General features: G+C 41.2%; 2 protein-coding genes across 2 annotated transcripts in view; both read right to left on the reverse strand.

Annotated features, from left to right (window-relative positions):
* Positions 1 to 3,210: 3,210 nt before the first annotated feature.
* Positions 3,211 to 9,945, reverse strand: arg1 (arginase 1; the record flags this gene model as incomplete). Its single annotated transcript, XM_083905060.1, has 8 exons — positions 3,211 to 3,374; positions 3,448 to 3,584; positions 4,091 to 4,195; positions 4,277 to 4,371; positions 4,443 to 4,602; positions 6,134 to 6,308; positions 7,915 to 7,987; positions 9,823 to 9,945. The coding sequence occupies 8 exons, from the start codon at positions 9,943 to 9,945 to the stop codon at positions 3,211 to 3,213; spliced, it is 1,032 nt and encodes a 343-aa protein (XP_083761186.1).
* Positions 9,946 to 10,720: 775 nt separating this feature from the next.
* The window catches only part of rnf213b (ring finger protein 213b), a gene marked incomplete at its 5' end in the record, with an annotated part of 46,398 nt that continues 39,138 nt past the window's right edge, over positions 10,721 to 17,980 (reverse strand). Inside the window, 13 exons of the mRNA XM_083904694.1 lie at positions 10,721 to 11,717; positions 11,942 to 12,120; positions 12,622 to 12,711; positions 13,986 to 14,183; positions 14,290 to 14,367; positions 14,453 to 14,654; positions 14,762 to 14,945; positions 15,360 to 15,443; positions 15,590 to 15,719; positions 16,429 to 16,677; positions 16,762 to 16,856; positions 17,287 to 17,455; positions 17,585 to 17,729. Of these exons, the coding sequence (XP_083760820.1) occupies positions 11,579 to 11,717; positions 11,942 to 12,120; positions 12,622 to 12,711; positions 13,986 to 14,183; positions 14,290 to 14,367; positions 14,453 to 14,654; positions 14,762 to 14,945; positions 15,360 to 15,443; positions 15,590 to 15,719; positions 16,429 to 16,677; positions 16,762 to 16,856; positions 17,287 to 17,455; positions 17,585 to 17,729 (1,942 nt within the window). The 3' untranslated portion in view covers positions 10,721 to 11,578. The remainder of the gene's footprint in view (positions 11,718 to 11,941; positions 12,121 to 12,621; positions 12,712 to 13,985; positions 14,184 to 14,289; positions 14,368 to 14,452; positions 14,655 to 14,761; positions 14,946 to 15,359; positions 15,444 to 15,589; positions 15,720 to 16,428; positions 16,678 to 16,761; positions 16,857 to 17,286; positions 17,456 to 17,584; positions 17,730 to 17,980) is intronic.

A 17,980-nucleotide genomic window follows, 5' to 3' on the forward strand; every position in this document is an offset into this window, starting at 1 on the left:
TTTTGGACCAAAAAAAAGTTTTTCAAAAATTGTCAGATTTTGGACGACATAGTAAAGTATGTTGTTTTTGTCCAATTTTGGACCAAATATTTTATTTCCAAAAATGGTCACATTTTGGAGACATAGTATAGTATGACGTACTACATAGTAAAGTGTGACGTTTTTGTCAAGTTTTGGACCAAAAAAACGTTTTTCAAAAAAAATTGTCAGATTTTTGGACGACATAGTATAGTATGTCGTTTTTGTCAAATTTTGACCAAATTCTTTCTTTTCCAAAAATTGTCACATTTTGGATACATAGTATATTATGACGTACTACATAGTATACTGTGACGTTTTTGTCAAGTTTTGGACCAATAAAATGTTTTTCAAAAAAATTGTCAGATTTTGGACGACATAGTATAGTATGTTGTTTTTGTCCAATTTTGGACCAAATTTCTTTTTTGCAAAAATGGTCACATTTTGGAGACATAGTATAGTATGACGTACTACATAGTATAGTGTAACGTTTTTGTCAAGTTTTGGACCAAAAAAACGTTTTTCAAAAAAATTGTCAGATTTTGGACGACATAGTATAGTATGTCGTTTTTGTCCAATTTTGGACCAAAGTTTTCTTCTCCTAAAATGGTCACATTTTGGGGACATAGTATAGTATGATGTACTACATAGTATAGTGTAACGTTTTTGTCAAGTTTTGGACCAAAAAAATGTTTTTCAAAAAAATTGTCAGATTTTGGACGACATAGTATAGTATGTCGTTTTTGTCCAATTTTGGACCAAATTTTTTTTCTACAAAAATGGTCACATTTTGGAGACATAGTATAGTATGACGTACTACATAGTATAGTATGACGTTTTTGTCAAGTTTTGGACCAAAAAAACGTTTTTAAAAAAATGTGTCAGATTTTGGACGACATAGTATAGTATGTCGTTTTTGTCCAATTTTGGACCAAAGTTTTCTTCTCCTAAAATGGTCACATTTTGGGGACATAGTATAGTATGATGTACTACATAGTATAGTGTAACGTTTTTGTCAAGTTTTGGACCAAAAAAATGTTTTTCAAAAAAATTGTCAGATTTTGGACGACATAGTATAGTATGTCGTTTTTGTCCAATTTTGGACCAAATTTTTTTTCTACAAAAATGGTCACATTTTGGAGACAAAGTATAGTATGACGTACTACATAGTATAGTGTGACGTTTTTGTCAAGTTTTGGACCAAAAAAATGTTTTTCAAAAAAATTGACAGATTTTGGACGACATAGTATAGTATGTCGTTTTTGTCAAATTTTGACCACAATTCTTTTTTTTCATAAAATGGTCACATTTTGGACGACATAGTATAGTATGACGTACTACATAGTATAGTGTGACGTTTTTGTCAAGTTTTGGACCAAAAAACTTTTTTCCAAAAATTTTGGACGGCATAGTATAGTACGACGTTCTTGTCAAAATATGGACATGCTTGTCATCCAAAATTCCCAATCATCCAAAAGCTCCCATAGACCGGAAGTTCCAATTAACGTTGTTTTTTTAGTGTGTATCTGCGTCCTTACCTTGTTTACGAAGCCCTGAAAAAAACCCGGTCCGGTTACGTAAACAGCGGTTCTCCTGAACAGCAGATCCTCCTGCTCCGGGCACTAGTCCGGGCACATCCGGTTACGTACATTGAACCGCAGAAGAAGAATAACGTCCGTTGTGGAGGTGTTTCACGAGCGACAGTGTCTTCTGACTCTGGGTCTGACTCCGGGTCAAAGGTCGTCAAAAGGACTGCGGCGGGGAGTCGTGAAGAAGCTATTTTTAAACACTGTTAAAACAATGTTTTGATAACGAGGAGCAGTGCATCCACCGCTCCAGAGGGGGGAGCTGTGCTTCTGAGAGCTGGTGTGCTGATATGTCACTTCCGGGTACTGGACACAGTCTGTCTTCTGGGGGTGAGATTTCAGTCTGACAAGAGCTTCAGTGAGGAGAGATTTCTATCGGCTCGTTTACAGCAACTCAGAGGTTTTTGAGCATAAAAACAAGTTAATGTATGTAAATAAACCTCCATAACTAACATATATGTGCAACAGGACCACTCTATGTGAGCTTTACATTTTTTTTATCAAATTTAATCACCTGCTTTTATTTTGAAAAACTTTTCAAAACACTTGAAAGAGAAAAATATTGAGTCATGAAACAGGAGTGAGACAAAATAATAGTTTGTCATGACTAAAAACTTTATTGATCCAAATTTGTATTTACACACACACACCAATAAAGTTCAATCAAACTTTTTTTTTCGTACGTCACACAACAAAAGTCGCAAATTAAACAAAATTTGTTTTTGAACACATTTTATTTGTTTTTACGAGAGTTTCCCTGGTTGTAAAAACAGACCCTGAACAAAATGTTATCAATTTCGTTTTCTTTTGTTTTCTTTTTTTAAATAATTGATTTTTAGTCATCTTTACTGACGATTATTTGGTGAACTCTATAATTATTATTTAACTGTCTTTATGAGGAGACTTAAGACGTTCAGCTAATATCTTTATATACTTTTGCAAGCTGATTATTTAAGAGAATTTGTTATTTCTTAAAAAATATCTTTAATGTATGTGATTATTGTTGGTTAACGAACCTTTCAGGTTCTATTAGATCATTTTCAGCTAATGTTTGACTCTTTTTGCTAAACTTCAGCAAACTTACAACACAACTGCAATAGCAATGATTTGTCTAAATTTAAGCTAACTCAATGTTTGACTCCTGCTAATGTTTTGGCTAACTTTAAGCTAACTTTTGGATCAATGTTTGACTCTTGCTAATGTTTTGGCTAACTTTAAACTAACATTTGGATCAATGTTTGACTCTTGATAATGTTTTTGGCTAACATTAAGCTAAGTTTTGGATCAATGATTGACTCTTACTAATGTTTTGGCTAACTTTACACTAACTTTTGGATCAATGATTTACTCTTGCTAATGTTTTGGCTAACTTTAAACCAACTTTTGGATCAATGTCTTACTCTTGCTAATGTTTTGGCTAACTTTAAGCTAACTTTTGGAACAATGTTTGACTCTTGCTAATGTCTGGATAACTTTTTTTCATGACAAATATTTGGCAAAATCTTAGCTAATATTCGATGATCTTTAAGACGACATTAAGCTACGATTTTCGCTAATGTTTTAAAAGCTTGTCACTGACGTGTGTAAAATGTGGGCGTGGCCCCACTCATGGTTCAGGCAGTCGATAATCAGACGAGTGGTTTCCCTCGCGAAGTCGTCCGAAGCAGCCGAGCAGGAGGTCGACCGCCGTGTTCACCGTTGAGCGGACGCCGTCCTCGCCGCGACCTCGCAGAGGATTCACCTCCACCAGGTCGACCGCCGACAGCAGACCTGAGACCTGAGTGTTATTCACCATGTTGACGGTAACCATGGAAACGTAACCTCAGTGGTTGGTCTAAGTTACCTGTCTGACACAGGTGTTCGCTGATGTACACGCCCTCTCGGTAAGTCAGTCCGCCCACCACTGGTGTTCCTGTTGCCGGGGCAACAGAGGGGTCGATGGCATCGATGTCGTAACTGAGGTGAATCGGTTTCTTCACTCTAGAAAAATAAAAAAAAAATACTGTTGCAGAATTTTGAGGAAACAAATTTTTTTAAAGAATTTTGAAGGGGGGTGTGAGAAAAAAAAAATTCCGAAAAATTTTTTGTTAAAGAATTTTTAGTAAAAACAATTATTTGCGAAAAAAGTTTTTTGAGAAAAAGAAATTTTAATTTTTTGACAGGATTTTGAGGGGAAAAAAATTAACTTTCTTGAGAAATTTTGAGAAAAAACAATTTGAAAAAAAAAATGCGATTTCCTTTTTTTTTAGAGAAATAAGTTCTAAGAAGAATATTTTGAGATTTCTTGACAGAATTTTGAGGGGAAAAAATCGAAAAATTGTTTATTGAGAAATATAGAATTTTGAGGAAAAACAATTTGAGAAAAAAGATGTGAATTTTGTTTGGGAAAAAGTTTTTGAGAAAAAAGTTTTTGCGATTTTTTTTTGACAGATTTTAGAAAAAAAAATGACTTCCATTACTTCATCGAGGGAAGGGGCGGAGCTTACTTGGCAGCCAGGTAGTCACATGTTTCCTCCATGACCTTGGCGACACCGAGCTGATCCACCTGTGACATGGAGAAGACCTTCAGCCCCAGCATCTTCAGGATGAAGCTGACAGGAAACACAAAGAAGAAAAACAAACGTCACAACGTTCTTCTCGCCGTTTGTTGGCGCGACGACGGACGAACGCACCGTTCCTCTGGATCCACGTCCCTCAGACCGATGTAGACCACGTCTTTGCAGGAAACGCACGGTTCGATCCAGGAGAAGTTCGGAAGAACGGGAATCTGACGACAGAGACGAGCGTCAGAACTCCTCAGCTCACGTTTCCGTCTGGTTTCTCTGAACTTGAGTTCACCTTTGACCGCAGCTCGCGCAGCAGGTACGACATGGGCTGACCGTGCAGGTTTCCTGTGGGCGTGGTCAGCGCGGTGTTGATGTCGGCGTGGGCGTCGACCCAAACCACGGACAACTCTCCGACGGCGGCCGCGTGACCGTGGACGGATCCAATGGCGAGACTGAAAAACCACGGGAAAAACACACAAAAATCTGTTTTATTAACGTGACGGCGGAGCACGACAGCTCAGCAGCGCCCCCCAAAGGTGAAACCCCAGTAAATTCATTGTTTCCTACATTAATAAATGACCGACTTCCTGTTGAGTTCAACTCAACAGGAAGTCGGTCGTTTCAAAAACGGAGGAACCAACGTAGGAAACTTAGCGTAGGAAATGTTGTTTAGGAAACAACGTAGGAAAACGTAGGAAAGGTAATGTCAGAAACAACGTAGGAAACTTGACGTAGGAAACTTGACGTAGGAAACTTGACGTAGGAAACGTAGTTTCAGAAACAACGTAGGAAAACCTAGGAAAGGTAATTTAGGAAACAATTTAGGACACGTAGGAAACATTGGAAACAATGTAGGAAACTTGATGTAGGACATGTAGGAAACATAATGTCGGAAACAACATAGGAAAACATAGGACAGGAAATATAATGTAGGAAACAACGTAGGACACTTAGGAAACATAGGAATCAATGCAGGAAACAACACAGGAAAAACGTAGGACAGGAAACATAATGAAGGAAATTTCTTTTAGGAAACAACATAGGAAAACTTAGCAAAGGTATGTAGGAAACAATGTAGGAAGCAACGTATGAAACACAGTTTAGGAAACAACGTAGGAAAAACTTAGGAAAGGTAAATTAGGAAACAATGTAGGACAGTATTTTGTCCTCATGTCTCAGAGTTTCTGTCTCTTCTGTCTTTATATTTGACTTTTATGCTTAATTTGACATCAAGTAACAAAACAAACAGAGAGAAACTGTTTTTAAAGGAGATTAAAATAAAGACAAGTTTTACATGACAATAACAAAGATTATTATTATTATTATTATTCTGTGCTGAGTTAATCCTACGTTGTTCTTTTGGGTTCTGGAGAATATTTGAAATAAAAAACTAAACTGCTTGAGAGCGACGATTCAACTGAATTTGAACTTTACTACAAATATTTAACACAGTTTAAAAACATGTTGGACAGGTGGATGATTGACAGGCTGAAGTTACGGTTACACAACAACATACACACACACACGCGCACACACACATTCTTGTACCACAGTGCCACACACTGAGGACCAGCATTTACACTTTATAAATCAACAGAATTACAAATATCTATAAAAAACAAAGGGTGCAGTACCATAAAACGTCTGCAGGTGGAAACTGATTTTTGTACCAAAGTGAGGATCTGTGTTAAAAACAGAGTAAAACATGTTTACGACATAAGGAAGTGATTTGAATGAAGACAAAGTGAGGACCGGACAAAATGTCCTCACTTTGTAAAAATGTCCTCACTTTGTTGGTTAAAAACCCTCACTGGTCCTCAGTATGCTGCAAGTACAAGAACACACACACACAAATATACATTTTTCTTTATTTGATATAAAGTGATGAAATCACTGAAAACACATTTAATTTAAATTAGTGCCTGAACTGTGACCTCTGACCTCTGACCTCTGACCTGTGACCTCTGAATTGTGACCTCTGACCTGTGATCTCCTCCCAGCATCACACTGGTGTGTCCGTCCCTCTTCACCGCCTGCACCGCCTCCGACAGCCTCTGGTTGGCTCCGCCCACCGCCCTCGCACGCTTCACCCGACCCACGGGCTCGTCCTCAATCACGTCCTCAAACGCCAGGTTCCCATAATCCTTCACTGCACAACCTGCGACAGGAAGGAGTTTTTAAAGGTTTTTAGAGAGATTTTGATATAAAAGTTCATTTTTACATTTTTAGATAAAGAGATGGCGAGGAAACAACGTAGGAAACAACGTAGGAAACAACTAAGGAAACAACGTAAGAAACAACGTAGTAAACAACGTAAGAAACAACGTAGTAAACAACGGAAGAAACGATGTAGGAAACCACAAAGGAAACAACGTAGGAAACAACGTAGGAAACAACGTAGGAAACAACGTAGGAAACAACGTAGTAAACAACGTAAGAAACAACGTAGTAAACAACATAAGAAACAACGTAGGAAACCACAAAGGAAACAACGTAGGAAACAACGTAGGAAACAAAGTAGGAAACAACGTAGGAAACAACGTAGGAAACAACGAAGGAAACAACGAAGGAAACAACGAAGGAAACCACGGAGGAAACCACGAAGGAAACAACGTAGGAAACAACAAAGGAAACCACGAAGGAAACCACGAAGGAAACAACGTAGGAAACAACGAAGGAAACCACGAAGGAAACCACGAAGGAAACAACGAAGGGAACAACGTAGTAAACAACGTAGCAAACCACAAAGGAAACAACGTAGGAAACAAAGTAGGAAACAACGTAGGAAACAACGTAGGAAACAACGAAGGAAACAACGAAGGAAACAACGAAGGAAACCACAAAGGAAACCACGAAGGAAACAACGTAGGAAACAACAAAGGAAACCACGAAGGAAACAACGTAGGAAACAACGAAGGAAACCACGAAGGAAACCACGAAGGAAACAACGAAGGAAACAACGTAGTAAACAACGTAGCAAACCACAAAGGAAACAACGTAGGAAACAACGTAAGAAACGACGTAGGAAACCACAAAGGAAACAACGTAGGAAACAACGTAAGAAACAACGTAGGAAACCATGAAGGAAACAACGAAGGAAACAACGTAGGAAACAACGGGGAGGAGGTCAGTGACCTCTGCGTGACCTCGACTCACATTAAAGGTCACAGTGAAAACATCTGTGAGGAAACACGAGGTCAAAGTTCATCTGGTGTTTGAACATCAACTGCTTTTTGTTTGACGTTTGTCGTTTGTCGACTCTGTGACCTTTGACCTTTGACTTTGGCGTCATCACACACACACACACACACACACACACACAGACAGGACATGGTGCTGCAGAGACAGTGTGGACATATAGATACAATATATATATATGTATATGTATATACATATATATATATATATACTATATACTGTTAATATATACATATACATATATATATATACTATATACTGTTAATATATACATATACATACATATATATGTATATGTATATACATATATATATACTATATACTGTTAATATATACATATACATACATATATATGTATATGTATGTATATATATACATAGATATATACAATAAACTGTCTATACATAAATATATATATACATACATACATATATGTATATCTATGTATATATACATAGATTTATACTATATACTGTATAAACATAAATATACATATCCATACATATACATATATATGTATACTGTATACATAGTATATATGTATAAAGTGTGTGTTTGTGTCTCACCTTGTTGCTGCAGTTTCAGCGTCAAACCTGCCGCTCTGATGGCGTCAGGTCCTCGGTCCACACCGTCTCTGGGCTGCAGAGGACACACAACGTCATTGTGAGGACAAAGGACACAAAGACAACACAAAAGTAACACAAAGGTAACACAAAGACAACACAAAGACAACACAAAGGTAACACAAAGGTAACACAAAGGTAACACAAAGGTAACACAGGTAACACAAAGGTAACACAAAGACAACACAAAGGTAACACAAAGGTAACACAAAGACAACACAAAGGTAACACAAAGACAACACAAAGGTAACACAAAGACAACACAAATGTAACACAAAGGTAACACAAGGACAACACAAAGGTAACACAAAGGTAACAAAGGTAACACAAAGACAACACAAAGGCAACACAAAGGTAACAAAGGTAACACAAAGACAACACAAAGGTAACACAAAGACAACACAAAGGTAACACAAAGACAACACAAATGTAACACAAAGGTAACACAAGGACAACACAAAGGTAACACAAAGGTAACAAAGGTAACACAAAGACAACACAAAGATAACACAAAGGTAACACAAAGACAACACAAATGTAACACAAAGACAACACAAAGGTAACACAAAGACAGCACAAATGTAACACAAAGACAGCACAAAGATAACACAAAGGTAACACAAAGACAACACAAAGACAACACAAATGTAACACAAAGACAACACAAAGGTAACACAAAGACAGCACAAATGTAACACAAAGACAACACAAATGTAACACAAAGACAACACAAAGATAACACAAAGGTAACACAAAGACAACACAAAGACAACACAAATGTAACACAAAGACAACACAAAGGTAACACAAAGACAGCACAAATGTAACACAAAGACAACACAAATGTAACACAAAGACAACACAAAGACAACACAAATGTAACACAAAGACAACACAAAGGTAACACAAAGACAGCACAAAGGTTACACAAAGACAACACAAAGGTAACACAAAGACAGCACAAAGATAACACAATGGTAACACAAAGACAACACAGACAACACAAATGTAACACAAAGACAACACAAAGACAGCACAAATGTAACACAAAGACAACACAAAGGTAACAGACAACACAAAGATAACACAAAGGTAACACAAAGACAACACAAAGACAACACAAATGTAACACAAAGACAACACAAAGACAACAAAGGTAACACAAAGAGAGCACAAATGTAACACAAAGACAACACAAATGTAACACAAAGACAACACAAAGACAACACAAATGTAACACAAAGACAACACAAATGTAACACAAAGACAAGACAGTGGAAAAGTGTTGTAATTCTGCCATTTGGTACAAATTCAATTATTTGATTTACAAGTGTTTCCTAATCAACGTAGGAAACGTCATGTAGGAGACAGTGAAGGAGACAATGAAGGAGACAATGAAGGAGACAGTGTAGAGGAGGTAAGGACACAGTGTAGGAGACAATGAGCGTCAGAAACATGTCATCTAACCCGTTCGTGTTCAGTGAATCTGACGCAGGTTTTTAATTAGTTTTGATGATTTGCCAAAAACGTTGTCAACATCTCGTCCTCACGCTGGTTTTTACTCGCACACATTTGTCCTCACAAGACATACACACACATTCCTGTACAGCTCCACCCAGATCTAAGACAGGAAGGTGAGGACTGAGCAATGTGTCCCCACATTCTCAAAGTGTCCCCACTTTCCCAAAAATGTCCCCACATTACAAAGTGTCCTCACTTCCCCAGTGTCCCCACACTTTCAGTATAAAACGTATGAAGACACTTTGACAGAATGTCCCCACAACGCTGCTCTAAACACTTGGTCCTCACATCTGCACTAAAACCTGAGCACACACACTCACACACACACACCTGTCCCTTAGAGAACGGCGCTCCGATGATTCCCGCGGACACGTGACGATGATGAAGGTGAAGATGATGATGAAGATGAAGGTTTGATCCCGTCACCTGCCGCAGCGTCCTCGCGCTCCACATGCTGACGATCACCACAGACACGCGAGCGAGCGCGCGCGCACACACACACACGCGACCGATCCAGCTTTATAAACACAGTGTGACGTCATCGGCTGTCAGGTGGGCGGGACACGAGGACAGTCCTCGAGTTTTAGCCGCGCTTTGAAGTCCTTGAGCGCGCACACGCGCACACACACAATGGAAGGGGGAAACAAAATGAAACATTAATGAAACAATGTTGGATCCACAGCAGGAGACAATAAAGGAGACAATGTAAGAAAAGTAAGGACACAATGTTGCAAACTTACTGTAGGAGACACTGAAGGAGACATAATGTGGGAAAAGTAAGGAAACAACGTAGGAAACAACGTAGGAAACAACGTAGGAAACAAATTGACGTCCACTCAGGGTTTTAAAGTGGTGTCATTTCCTGCAGACGTTTCAAATTAAAAGCCCTTGATGAAGCGCAGCGTTGGCGTCCTCTGAGCGGCTGAGTTGCCATGGTGATGCAGCGCGGCATGATGGGAAAGAGACTGAACAACAATAAGAATAAGAATAACTAAAGCGTCATTTATTTTGATTAAAAGAATCTTTCACATCAGCTGATTTTAGGACCAATCACGCACATTTGTTTACATTTCAGTTACTTAAGAATATTTTATAACAGGAAAAACTGCGTTGAGTTCAAATGTAAACAGAAAATTAACAAATAATAAATATCCAGCAGGACATTTTTTTCAGTCTTTGCTTTAATTTACTTCCTGTCTGCATTTTATTTTGACGGATCAATGTGATGTTTTTGTGACGGGTCAGCGATCGCCCAAACAACATTCAATTTTGGTTCGAATCGACTCAACGACGACGTCAAAAAATATCACCAAATTTTCAAACGTCCCCATTTCTTTTCAATGGGCAGAAGTGTAAAAATAAACTAGCATATCTTTGTCAAAACTCATCGGATTTGAGTGGAATTTGGTACGTGTGTCGGACCAGACTCTACCATCATGAGATCTGATTACGGGTTTGGTGATGATTCAAATTTCACATTGGAAATCCTATTTAACAAGTTCAGAAAACAAGTTTTTTCTATTACGACCAAAATGGACGCATTGGCATAATTTTTACAGATCAATGTGATTTTTTTGTGACGGGTCAGTGATCACCAAACTACGCTCCCGTTAAATTTTGGTAAGAATTGGCCCAACGATGACGTCAAAAAACATTTAAAAATTCCCATTTCTTTTTAATGGGCAGAACTGTAAAAATAAACTAAAATATCTCTGTCAAAACTTATCGGACTTTGATGAAATTTGGTACGTGTACGCAGGATCAGACACGCTATGCAAATACCAAGTTTCATCCAGATCTGTTGCAGGTCTGGGATTTTGGCGGCCATTTTAAATTTAAATTGGGATCCAATTGAACAAGTTCAGATGTTAATATCTCGGAGGAGCTAAAGTTCTTTACAGGCTGAAATCACAGAAACATTAATTTAGAAAATAATAAATAAAGTCATAAAGTTCTCCGCAGGTCCAGTAAGTTTTCAGCGGAAAGTTTTAAGTTCTCAGAAGATTCACCGACGAGCGAAGGATCCGGAAACATTTATGGCTGAAATCATAGAAACGTTCAAACGCGACTTCACAGTGAAAACATTCTAAGGTTTTTTAAAGTCCACCGCTGTCCTCCACACGTCTGCTGCTCGTCCCAGCGTCAACTTCTCAGGAAACGAGTCCAGGCCGAGCAGAAGTGGAAGGTTCTTCTGCTCCATGTGGAGCTCTATGGTGTCACGGATCCTGAAAAACAGCAGAGAGAGGAAGTGTTTTAGCTCTAAAGTCGCTGATGTGACCTCTGACCTCTGACCTCTGACCTGAGGGGAACACCGTGTTCTGCCGAGTTATCTGTGAACGTTTAACTTCAGGTCGGACACTTATTAACAGACTACAGTCGATGTGTAACGCGCTAACATCTCTGTCGTCCATTTCCTAATCTGGAAAAACAAAGACGCAGTTTCTCTTACGGCCAGCGAGCGCCGTAACCGTGGTCGTCCGCGGCGTCGCTCGTCTTCAGCAGCAGAATCTCGTGAAGCTCCAGAGTAAACGTCTCCACGTCGGCGACGGCGAGGAAAAGCTTCAGCTCTCGCCGCTCGTCCTCCGACATCTTCTGCTGGAACTCTGAGGGCAGTTTGTGAAACGGATCCTGAAACGAGGAAACGAAGATGTGTAGAAGAAATAAAACTACGACAACGGGAAACTGAATGAATTTGTTTCAGTTGAAAATGCAACATTGCAAAATAAACTTAAAATCGATATCACGATGTACTGTTGTAGGTTAGCATTGCTGATGCTAGCGTTAGCCTTAGGTAAGCGATATACAATAATTATACAATTGAATTATTTCTGTTATCGGGATAATTGTGAAAAGAGAAAATCGTAAGTTCAGAAAGTGTTCGCAAAAAAATATTTAACAATAAAAGTAAAAACAAAATGTTTTAAGTGTTTTTGTGTTTAGTTTTTTTTGTACAAAATAAGATTTTTTAATATAGAGGCGATAAAAAATTCCTTTACATCATTTTAAAGAAATGTTTTATTGCTAATTAAGCTAAAGTGTTAGCCTCTGTATAACGTACTGCGCTTTAATATTAAGTTGCTTCTTATTAATAAACGCTAGCAGAGAAGCATCGCTGCTTCATTTTCTCACCTGTTTTCTGTTCAGCATTAGTTCAGATTTCCAGGACGTCAGCAGCTGCCAGGTGAAAACACAGTGTTCCAGTTTGCTCTCTGCAAAACCCTGAAAAAGACAGAGTCCACATTGTTGTGTGATGGTCCATCAACGTGGCTTTTTCTGGTCTAGCTTTAGAGCTGGTGGACGTCCTCCATTGTTGGCTGACGTGTTGCGTTCAATGTCGTCTCAGTGGTACGATGGTCGCCCTACGGTGACTCTTTGAACCCTGCAGTGAGGTCCAAAGACCTCTGGTCCCTGTAGTAAGGTTCAAAGACCTCTGGTCCCTGCAGTTAGGTTCAAAGACCTCTGGTCCCTGCAGTAAGGTTCAAAGACCTCTGGTCCCTGCAGTTAGGTTCAAAGACCTCTGGTCCCTGCAGTAAGGTTCAAAGACCTCTGGTCCCTGCAGTAAGGTTCAAAGACCTCTGGTCCCTGTAGTAAGGTTCAAAGACCTCTTGACCCTATAGTGAGATTCAAAGACCTCTGGTCCCTGTAGTACGGTTCAAAGACCTCTGGTCCCTGTAGTAAGGTTCAAAGACCTCTGGTCCCTGTAGTAAGGTCCAAAGACCCCTGGTCCCTGTAGTAAGGTTCAAAGACCTCTGGTCCCTGTAGTAAGGTTCAAAGACCTCTGGTCCCTGTAGTAAGGTTCAAAGACCTCTGGTCCCTGTAGTAAGGTTCAAAGACCTCTGGTCCCTGTTGTAAGGTCCAAAGACCTCTGGTCCCTGTTGTAAGGTCCAAAGACCTCTGGTCCCTGTAGTAAGGTTCAAAGACCTCTGGTCCCTGCAGTAAGGTTCAAAGACCTCTGGTCCCTGTAGTAAGGTTCAAAGACCTCTTGACCCTATAGTGAGATTCAAAGACCTCTGGTCCCTGTAGTACGGTTCAAAGACCTCTGGTCCCTGTAGTAAGGTTCAAAGACCTCTTGACCCTATAGTGAGATTCAAAGACCTCTGGTCCCTGTAGTAAGGTTCAAAGACCTCTGGTCCCTGTAGTAAGGTTCAAAGACCTCTGGTCCCTGTAGTAAGGTTCAAAGACCTCTGGTCCCTGTAGTAAGGTTCAAAGACCCCTGGTCCCTGTAGTAAGGTTCAAAGACCTCTGGTCCCTGTAGTAAGGTTCAAAGACCTCTGGTCCCTGTAGTAAGGTTCCAAGACCTCTGGTCCCTGTAGTAAGGTTCAAAGACCTCTGGTCCCTGTAGTAAGGTTCAAAGACCCCTGGTCCCTGTAGTAAGGTTCAAAGACCTCTGGTCCCTGTAGTAAGGTTCAAAGACCTCTGGTCCCTGTAGTAAGGTTCCAAGACCTCTGGTCCCTGTTGTAAGGTTCAAAGACCTCTGGTCCAGGACTTCCTACCTTGGCTACAGTGCTGGAAATCTGTGAGTGCATCTGGAGCGAATCGGTGAGGAAGGACAACAGCTGACTTCCAGGGTTTCCTCCCGTCTTTCCGAGGAAGCGAAGGCCGATCTCCAGCACGAAGACGGCGTCGCAGACGTCCGCGTACGAGCGCAGAACCGTTCTCACGGCGCTGCACAGTGAACCCTTCAGCGGCACCTAGAGCACAGAGAGGGAATTTCAAGTGTCGTCGCGCATTCTTCACGCGACACACAAGGATGTTTGCTAGCGTAACATTCTGAAGGAGCTAAGTCAGCGGTTCTACCTGCTGGATCTTTCCTCGGACTTCAGACAGAACCACAGAAAAATCCTGCAGGCGTCTGTTGAGGAACCTCGAGTTGTCCTGGTTTTTTTTTGGACAAAGATGGTGAGCGGACCCTCGTCACCCGACATCTACAAACACTTCCGTGATTATTTTATTATGTTACCGTCTTGATGAGTGGTTTCCCGGCCAGGAAGCAGCGGACCAGCTGAGTCTGGATTCCCTGCAGATCGTAGCAGCTGTTCATCTCCTGGCCTTTCTTCAAGGTGTAGTGACAGTGAGCTAAAACCAGGGGCAGCAGCTCCCTCTCGGGGTTGCAGAGGGTCAGCTGGGTCTCTGATACTCTCTCCAGTGAAACACTGTATTCCCTGAGAAAACACAAGAGGGAACGGTGAGGACTCACAAGCTTCTCGTCCCTGGAGGTCCGAATCAGCCAGGACCTTAGTCGGAGCCTCGTCACATAAAGAAAACCGACCTGTCCTCTTGGTGGCTCACTCTCCGGGTCTCTCTCACCAGACTGTTGTGAGTCTCTGACAGGAAGTCCACTAGAGTCCGGAGACAGGACCCTGGTCCACGTCGGGACGGTGTCAGAAAGTCTCCAGAGCTCTCGGTCGTGACCTCCTTCTCACACAACTTTACATCCACACCCAACTCTGCTGCTGTAAGAGTTCAGATACGTGAAACAGGACAGTGTGACTTAGTATCTCATTATTATGACTTAGTATCTCTGAGTATAAAAACATGGACTTTGTAATGAGAATCATTAGTAAACACTTATAAGACTATTTTTAATTAAACCTAAAACCTGCTGTGAACTTTTCATTCATTCAATTTTCTTTTTTTTTTTTTAAAAGGCCGGTTTGACTTCTCACATGAGCACATGAATATACATGTGCATATCTCGGAATAACTCAAAAACAAAAAGTGTCTCGGAATGACTTGAAATTTACCATCATAATAGTCGGCATCGCCCTGAACAAGGATCCGTGCACAGATGAACAGATGATCACATGAACACATGAACACATGAACACATGAACACATGAACACATGAACACATGAACAGCACTTACAGTTGTGAGAAAGCTCAGCTCTGAGGCTGTTCCACACTGTGAGGAATCTCTGCACTCGGTCCAGCAGCAGCTTCTTCTGATGACCTGATGAGCATCAAATATAAAACGTGTTTGTGTCGAGTCACTTCGTTCGTCGCGGTCTCACGACTCTTTACACGGTAAACGGCAGGAACTGCACAACAACACGACAATGACATTAAAACTTTGACTCTGTGAAGAGTGACGATCACCTGCTGGTATCTGCTGTAACAGGTGAGCGATGGTCTGAGGGTGTGGCCTCGTGGCAGGAAACGCCCTCATCAGGTCAGACTGTAGAGCAGCAAGTTCAGGGAGATGATGCAACTGTCGCACACACTTCATCTGTGACACAAACACACAAACACACAAACACACAAACACACAAACACACAATCGTGTTCACGAATGACAGATTAAGTCGAAGACATCATTAAGAACACGTTCACGTCTTTATTTCACTGTTAGACAGACTTTAACAACAGGAAACTGAAGTTTATAAACCACTCACTCTCCCACACCAAAGTCACTCACTCTCCCACACCAAAGTCACTCACTCTCCCACACCAAAGTCACTCACTCTCACACCAAAGTCACTCACTCTCCCACACCAAAGTCACTCACTCTCCCACACCAAAGTCACTCACTCTCCCACACCAAAGTCACTCACTCTCTCACACCAAAGTCACTCACTCTCCCACATCAAAGTCACTCACTCTCACACCCAAGTCACTCACTCTCCCACACCAAAGTCACTCACTCTCCCACACCAAAGTCCATAGAGTAAACCAGTGATTTTAACATCACAGCACACAGGAGTTCACAGGAGTTGTTGATCCACTGCTGCCTCCATCACTAACTTACAATGACTGATTTTAGTGAATTCAGCTTTTAAAATATCGACTTTAGACTTAACTCAGTGACACAAAGTGACCACATGAGGCAGCAGAGGACCAGCAGCTCCTGTGTCCCTGTCAGCTAAAATCACTGATTTTCTTTATGAGCTTTGGTGTGGGAGAGTGAGTGGTTTACGACCTTCTCTGAAGGTCAGTACCTTCTTGAGGAGCAAGGTGAGCACAGGTAAAGAGCTGCGTTCCTGAGCTTCTCCGACCAACTGAGAGAATCTGTCCACCGTCATGATCTCAGGAGGCGTCCAGAAGGAGGAGCGATGTGTGGGACAGTCTGACGGCAGAGACAACACCGTCCCGGGGTCTTTGAGCAGGAGGGTCATCAGAGGGCTGTGAGCCAGTCCTACATCTGCACCGATGCTGTCCTGAGCTTCACACACCAGCTTCTGCAGGTCCTGGTGGACGTGACCAGGTCTCATCACCAGGTCACACGACTATAATAATCATCAGAGTGAAAAGCAGAGGAAGGTTTTCCTTACTTGAAGCACAGGGTTGACGGCAGAGTCACAGAGCAGCTTCTCCCACTGCTGTCGTCTCTGTCTGGAGGACAGATCAGGGCTCGCTCTGAGGGTTCCTGTGTCAACATTCACAGGAAGAAAAACAGTTATTATGATATTTATTATTATTATTATTATTATTGTGGATGTAATCTACGATCTTTTTGATATCTTTTGAATTCAAAGTAACATTATTGTGCATCCTGTAAATAACTGTGTAGCTGAAAACATGGGGATTTTAGCGAGTGAGTGAGTGACTTTGGTGTGTGAGAGTGAGTGACTTTGGTGTGTGAGAGTGAGTGACTTTGGTGACTAGATTTGTGACTAGATTTGATGATATGAGACTTTTGTTAAATGGCTTAAATCAGTCTCCTCTAACTCCAAAAACACAGAACTGCCTTTAATTCTTTTTGTCCACATCTGGTCCATGTTTTAGTTCACGTAACCATGGACGTGACATGTGTATTAATGATGGACGTGATGAAGAAGAAGAAGGCTCAGTTTGACCTGCAGTGACCTCTGTGCACACGCTCAGAACCAAATGGACGGTCACGGCCGTGTCGTCCAGGTTCTGGTTCAGAGTCTGTCCCAAAACAACCATGTCCTTCTCCAGGTGTCTCCACAGGAAGCTGAAGACATCGCTGGGTTTGTCCGAGTGGATCAGGTCTTTGACCGCCTGCAACACACACACACACACACACACACACACACAGGCGCACACACACACACACACACACACAGACAGACACACACACGCGTCAGCGGCATGTGTCAGGTCATGTGATCAGACAGTGGTGAGTCTTACCCTCTGGTTGGTGACAGCTCCCTGCAGCATGGCGAGGTGTGTGAGCAGACGCAGGACGCAGCACTGAGCAGAGGTCATGTGACGCTCCGGAGCATCTGACCTACGATCGGCATCTCCTAACACGTGTCCAGGGCGAGTCTGATCACTGACAGAGGAACGCAGATTAAAGCAGATTAAAGCAGATTAAAGCAGATTAAAGCAGATTAAAGCAGATTAAGGAGATAGTTCCTGTTAGTGGGTAAAACAGATTTGAGCCACTACACAAAAGACTGAGTTCATACGATCTGTGTCAGCATAAATCTATGAATAATGTAAGAACATGATCACGTCTTTATCTTCACTGTAAGACAGACTTTGTAAACCACTCACTCTCCCACACCAAAGTCCATAGAGAAA

Source organism: Microchirus variegatus (assembly GCF_963457635.1).
Source record: "Microchirus variegatus genome assembly, chromosome: 18".
Taxonomy (NCBI): Eukaryota; Metazoa; Chordata; class Actinopteri; order Pleuronectiformes; family Soleidae; genus Microchirus; species Microchirus variegatus.